Source organism: Anneissia japonica, unplaced genomic scaffold, assembly GCF_011630105.1.
Source record: "Anneissia japonica isolate Jap-2015-1 unplaced genomic scaffold, ASM1163010v1 scaffold287708_len1499824_cov190, whole genome shotgun sequence".
Classification (NCBI taxonomy): Eukaryota; Metazoa; Echinodermata; class Crinoidea; order Comatulida; family Comatulidae; genus Anneissia; species Anneissia japonica.
Window position 1 is genome coordinate 1,305,703 of NW_022752295.1, and position 7,343 is coordinate 1,313,045.

A 7,343-nucleotide genomic window follows, 5' to 3' on the forward strand; every position below is an offset into this window, starting at 1 on the left:
TATAATTTTATTTTGCAATTAGATGATATATTTTCTCATATGTTGTATGTTATAAATCGATCTATATCCTGCTTATCGATGTCGATCATTGCATCTCGTTTTTTATATTTGCATTTTGCTGTCTATCCTAGATCTTATTGTTAAATTAAATTGTTATATATTTTTAATTATTAACTATTGTTCAAATTTAGGATATTATAAACATTGCAATCTGCCATTTATTGACTTTCATTCACAGTAACATGGTTATTGGTTAGTGAAATCTACCCTCTGGGCATTCGAGGAAGAGCGACCTCAGTGGCGACTTCTATGAACTGGGCGACAAATTTGGTGTTTTCTCTTACCTTTCTAGAAGTAATAAGTGAGTAGATTGTTACTTTGCTTTGTATTTTGTATTCAAGTGATGGTGTAGATAATTATCATATGATGATAATGACAATGAAGTTGAAAATTATGATAATGATGGTGGTGGTTATATTACATTAATGCCTTCCATGAAGACAGTCTCAAGATTTGGTTTTTATTCATAACAATTTAACAGTCCTTTGCTCACAGAATATCTTGCTCCTTACTACTGTCTATCTCTGCTTTAAATACTGTGAAATACTCCTGAACTTATATCCCTGATTTTCTTAAGGATTCTCTCATTTTTGTTGAAATATTATTTTCATGTTCTATTTCTTTTTATTCAGATGTAGTTGGAATTGGAACATTGTTTATTTTATATGGCTTCATCTGTCTACTAGCCATATTCTTCATATACTGCTCAGTCCCTGAAACTAAGAACAGGACTTTGGAGGACATATCAAAAGAGCTTAGCGAAAGGTTAGTACAGTTTCTAGGTGATGTTAATGAACAGTTTTTTAGAGCTAGTCTGGTTAAACAAATTTGTCCTGGTTAACAAAATGTAAATAGATGTAAGTGAATGATTTGTCCTGTAGAGTGGCCAGGTAAAACACAACTGTCAAAAAAATCAATCAATTTAATTTAAAATTAAAAATAATTAATGTGTAAATATTTCATTCATCAATTTAATTGTACAGTCAGTGTTTTAACAACTTGGCTCTCAATTCAGCTTTCTTGCTGCAACAAGTAATTTTATGTATATGAATGTTTTTTGGATGTGAATAATTAAACAGTAAAAAAAAAATCAATAAATTTAATTTAAAGTCCGTAATTAATGTGTAAATATTTCATTCATCAATTTAATTGTACAGTCAGTGTTTTAACAACTTGCCTCTCAATTCAGCTTTCTTGCTGCAACAAGTAATTTTATGTATATGAATGTTTTTTGATGTGAATAATTAAATCAGAATATATATTGCACATAATGGATGTTTTCTGTTATTTATTTTTTTTGTTTACAGTATCAGTAACCCAAATATATTTTTTACCTTGTTGTGTTAATATATGACATTTTTGTCGATTTTGAGATAATGTAATCTGGGAGTATATTTAACACTTCTGAATTACCTGTGAAAATTTCAGGTCTCAATAATGAGTGGTTTCAGAGATAGCATCACCTATCTTGAAGCACAAAACTGAAAATTCAGTGATTTCCCATGGTAAAACAACTTAACTGCAAGATTACGGGGCAAAACAAGATATTTGCGATAGAGATACATTGTTTTGCCTTGGAATAGTTTTCAATAATTATTTTGAGCTGATGGAGTTTGGCAAGGCAAAATCAACTGGATAATGGATTTTACATATCAATAATCTTAATATAATAATAAGCAATGCATGAACAAGCTAGTTATTGCATGTGATTGGCCCAAAGTGAAAAATTCTAAAAATATGTCGCGCTTGAAACAATATCGAGTCTGACATGTTTCCGAGGCAAAACAACTGTGGATATCGCAAACTTTGCGATAAACAAACAGTTGTAATTAAAATTTTACATATAATCACAATGTCTATAGATATACAATCCTGCAAAATTTCAAAAAAGTACGACAATTTATTGCCAAGTTGCAAACATGCAAACTTTAACTTAATTTTTCTTCAAAAGTGAAAATTTCAAGTTAGGTTTTTTAGCCATGGAACAGCTGTGTAGTATTGTATTGTATCATATTAATTATGCCTTTTTGTATTGTCTATAACTATTATTCTCTTTGTACATGTGCTGCATATCTTTCCAGATATTATTTAGTATGCATTTTTAGAGATCGTACTTACCAGGATTTGAGCAAAAACAGTACATGTAAATCCACATACTTCTTATATTTTTTTTCCCAGATTTTTGGTTTTTTAATTTCAATTCTTTAACTATAACCATAACATTCTTAAAAACCTATGTATAGTAGATTTATTACTGGGTATTCTATTTTACATACTGCCATTAAAATTTAGGCCTACTCAAATAGTGGGCAGCATGTTCCTTTTATTTTCTATTATCAATACTTATTTTACATTTATTTTAATTATTTATATTCATTGTAAATACAAAAAAAAAATGTATTGTCTACAATCTGACATTCGTAATATTATTTTTCCCCCCAAAAGTTTCTTATGAATTATATTTTTTAATTTCCTTTATTTCCCTCTATTTTCTGGCTGTTGTTACTTAAGGGCGAAGGTTTATGCAAATTAACAGAGGTAGGTTGCTATAGTAACTCTGGTGGTTACCAGAGAACTTGGATTTCATTGGCTGGATATATGCATCTTGGCAGTATTTGCATAGTAGAAATAGATCTCTGATTGATGCTTCATCCAAGGATTGGTGATGTAATAACTCTTCATTTCCAGGAAACTATTCATGTTGGGATAATCAGTCTGTAAAGTGAGCATTGTAAGATGCTCTGGCGGATCCAGAATTTTTTTGGTGGGGGAAGCAAGTAGCAATAGATGACCTATGCTTCGAGGGAAAAGCAAGATCTATGGTCCAAGTGGGACGAACGTGGGTTATTCCCTTTACCTATTGTGAGGCTCTGGAGTTATAGCCATTTTGATTTCTTATCTAAACTGCTGTTCTTGTTCTTGTTGTTACTAGAACTTTAAAAGTGTCCAGCATCGCCAGTTTTGAACGGACGTGCAGGCAATTTTGTACACATAAACTAGAGGCGATTTCCAACAAGCGTTCATGGCCCCTTTTTTAAGTTGGACCCCCAGGGTGCCCCATACACCAACAAAACAAAACAGGGGTTTCAGCAAGGACTGTACATTACTGCCATTACCACTAATAGGACACGTTGCATGGATGGAGCTTCTAAAGATCCATTTTTTTTTCCAATTTTAAGACATTTTGTTTTTTTAATTTTAAGACATTTTAATTTTGTACAAATGAACATTCTAATTATTTAAAAATTTCTATCTTATTAGCTCTTCCAAATTCCAAATGTTTTTTTCAACCAGCTCTCAAATATCTTAGAATGTTCATTTATACAAAAAAAAAAGAAAAAAAAAAATTAAACACAAAGGCGCAATTCAAACTCACAACCTTTGGTTCCTTACAACACAAAATTTATGTGACATGCCCTGTTAGTGGTAGTAATTAATGGCATTTATGAACCCTTGCTGATAACCCAATATAATAACTTATGCCACTGTGTACCATACTTAAGCATGGAGGATATTTCCTCCATGATTTAAGCATGTTTTAATAGTGTCAACAAAAAGCCTCAACAAGCTTGTGACAAGCAGCCTGCAATATAATTTTACAAGCATTTTTTGAATCCTTGTCTACTTTTTCAGCAAATACTTTGGGTCACCAGGGCACAACAGAAAATTGCATCTGTTTTTCATAAAAATTTGTTTGACTTCTACTTAAAATCAGTGAATGGCACTCTGACCTGAATGTATTACTATGACTATGGTTATTCTACTATGTAATGCCGTTCAACACATCTTTTGAGCATGCTTTTTGACTATTGACATTTTTTTACCTTTAATGTGGCAGTTAAGCTTAACTTACCAATAATATGAAATAATAATAATAATTTTTGGTATATATTTGTATAGCACTTCGTACTAAACATTTGAAAGCACTTCACAAACTTGGTCATTAGGTCGAACACAAAAAACTCACACTTAGTTCCCTGAGGAAGTATCCCATAATGTTGTACTAGATAATGTGGACAAAGTTGAGGCTCAATCTCGAACCCTCAACAGTGATTGGAAACCCAAAGCCTTAAATACTATATTACACACTTCCACTACTGTACAACTATAATTGATGACGATGTCATTGCAATTGACCCTTGACTTTTTAAATGGCATTTCATATTGTAGTTGATATTTGTTTACAGCGTCGTGGACCTTTGACCATGCAATTGACTTTAACATGTTTGTTGACTTTAACAGGAAGCCGTAATACGACTGCTCCCTGGCCTTAACAAATTTTTTGCTTGAGTTTAAAAAAAAAAAATTTGATATAGAGTACTGTATATGAAATTATTAATTATTAATTACTTCAATAACTATAAATATTCATTAATTCTTTTTGAGGAAAATGAGATGTTTATAATATTGTTTGAAGGTGTGCATGGCGAAGTAATAATATATATTAATGCTTGCTGTACAGCACGTAGATAGTTGCTATAATGCCACTTATATAACGTTGAGATGTTCTCAACCAACAACAACAGTTCTTTTCAGAACTATCTACGTGGTGTACCGCAAGCAATAATATATATGAGTATGTAATACAAATATTGATTTTTTTGTTTAATACAAAGTTTTCCTAACATTATTCCCCCAGAAAATTATCACACCGGAGGAGGATTACCATGCCAGTATCCTTCAGGACAAGACATCTGGAGTTACCGGTAAATGAGCCAGGCTACTCCGTTCCATCACCCGACTGCTGAGTATACATGGATCTTATGCTTTCACAGGCATGGGAACATGTTCCATCAGACCAATTAATTTTTTTTTAGTGAATGGCTTTTGCCTCTCATAGTAATAGTACTTACATGGTCTATTTTGTGAATACTTACCAGGAAGGGCCAATATATGCCGGTTTCGTTTAACTTACCACGATAAAAATGGAATCATCCTTGTTTAGTCATTATTACAGTCTGAGTGTAGCTAAAGGCATAGACCACTTAAGAAATAGAGTGCTAAATAAAAAAAAATTGTGTTACCAGGGAACAGTGAAATTACAAACGCCCCAAATGGCTCTGGCCGATGAGGCAGTACATAATACTTGGTAGAAGACTTAAGCCAACAAGACATGATTGACTAGGCCTGTATTGAAAGCTTCTCAAAGCAACACTAAAGTAAACTCTTTGGTCAGTGTATTCTTCCTAAGAGGCTGGTTACTTACATTGATGCATATTATAAGCCTATGTTGGACTTTCAAGATAACATTAGGCTTAATGTATCATTCATATCAAACAAAAGTTTTCTCAAAATACAAAAAAAAATGTTGTTATACATTAACTGTTATCACATTCATTAAATGTGTTGTATTTATAAGAATAGTGCAATGTAATATTGATGTTTGAAAGTAAGTAGATCATATATCCGTAACTGTCGGTATTCATGCCTAATTTAATATGCAATTTATAATGAATTGTATCAGCAATACCTTGAGAATGACATTTTAATGGAACAATTCAGCTTTAGTGACCTCATAAATCAGTCGCTAGAGGATGTTTTACCAGATCATTTACTGATTAGGCAGCAGGACTTTAAAGCATAAGATATTTAAATTCTGTTATTTACCTATGATTTTTAATACCTATATTTACTTAAGTTTGTCATTGACACCATCAAACATCACTGTTAGTGAATTGGTAAGTTGAATAATAAAACTATTTTACCATTGAGGATTCTTCACATTTATTCCTTTGTATATAGTAAGCTTGTAGTGTAATATTGTCAAGGTTTAAATGGATATTATTTATATTATATATTTCATTTGATAGAGTGAAACTATCTAGTGAGCATTGCAATACTTGACCCACTTTTGAATCAATTTCTTTATTTATCAACAAATGTTTAATGTATTCTCCAGTTTTATTTGATGTATACTCCCCTAACATTACGTGTTACTCATAATAATCAGGTATTTCCTGTAGCGCCATCAATATGTTTTCATTTTGCTCTTAATCGACTGTATGTGACTGCCATATGATGGAAACATATTATTTAATGCTTAAAAGTATTAGTATGAAACTTGGAGAGTGGGGCCAAGGATTGTTTTTAGTCATTAGGATATCATATAATTAAGGGCTTTGAACCTACCACCTTGAGATTTGAAGGTTTGCATTTGACCACTAAGTAGTAAATACTTGCCGAGCTACAGGACCGCGCCCATGGAGCTGGAGCTTCTCAGTTTTTGTAGCGTGAAGCAAATGATGTTGCTCCTGGGAGGGACGCTAGTTACTCCCAGCAGTTTGCTGGTACCCATTTATACAGTTGGTATCTAAAGCAAAGTAGATTAAGTACCTTGATCGAAGGACAAAAGTGAAATGCACAGTAAAGGATTGAAACCCCGACCTCAAGGTTAGGAAACCAAACAATGAGTTCCACTGCGCCAGACTGCTTCCACTTAACCACAGTATGTCCACTACAAATAATGCTACATGATAGAATAATCATGTGTGTAGGCATATTAATGGCTTAAAATCTTACTCATATTTAATATTAATTTAATATGTTTCATTATTTGACTTCCAGCTTTCTAATTACTAATAAATAAATAAATATGGAATCATCATCGCCAATGAGTTTTTAAAGGTGTTTGATCACATATTGATGACAATAAAGTGTTTTTGATTTTTAATAATAACTAGATATACTTAAACATTTGTAATTTGGTTATACTGTAGCATAATGCGCTTTATAACACTGATATACAATTTAAGAGACTGGCCTATCCAACTTGTATTAGATAACAAGATAAACTCTTATTTTAATATCAAACTATATGAATTATTTTTATAGCGGTATTAATAGAAGTCAACAGGATTTTTTTTTTTTTTGTGTATGTAATACAAGTTTGTAAATAATACAATATACTGTTTGAAAAACAAATGCCTACAATTTTTATAACTCTGTTATTTGATGAGAATGATGACAAGGCAATATGTCATGTTTATTTTTGTATTAATCTTACTTTCATTAAAGTCTTGTATATTTTGTATAATGATACTATTCACATTGAGTTTTGTGATTCAGTTTTTAGAGATTGAGTATTTGCTTATTATTATTACATTTGTAATTTGTTTTTGTTGATGATAGTGGTGACGATGTTGATGATGAAGATGATAATAATAATGATCAACGATTATGATGCTGATGATGACGATCAACATTGATCCCAAATATTGAATAATTCAAGAAACACTCGTTTCAATTGTGCATGGGTATATCAAAAGTAACACAGAAACACACTT

General features: G+C 31.7%; 1 protein-coding gene across 5 annotated transcripts in view; it reads left to right on the forward strand.

Annotated features, from left to right (window-relative positions):
• The window catches only part of LOC117122230 (solute carrier family 2, facilitated glucose transporter member 10-like), a 22,492-nt gene extending 15,399 nt beyond the window's left edge, over positions 1–7,093 (forward strand). For 3 of the 5 annotated variants that reach the window (XM_033267743.1, XM_033267742.1, XM_033267744.1), the window contains exons 13-15: positions 239–361; positions 693–825; positions 4,700–7,093. In XM_033267743.1, the coding sequence (XP_033123634.1) occupies positions 239–361; positions 693–825; positions 4,700–4,808 (365 nt within the window). In that variant the 3' untranslated portion in view covers positions 4,809–7,093. Of the gene's footprint in view, positions 1–238; positions 362–692; positions 826–2,141; positions 2,204–2,571; positions 2,599–4,699 lie in introns of all 5 variants that reach the window. The other 2 variants (XM_033267745.1, XM_033267747.1) reach the window with 2 other exon arrangements.
• The last annotated feature ends 250 nt before the right edge of the window (positions 7,094–7,343 follow it).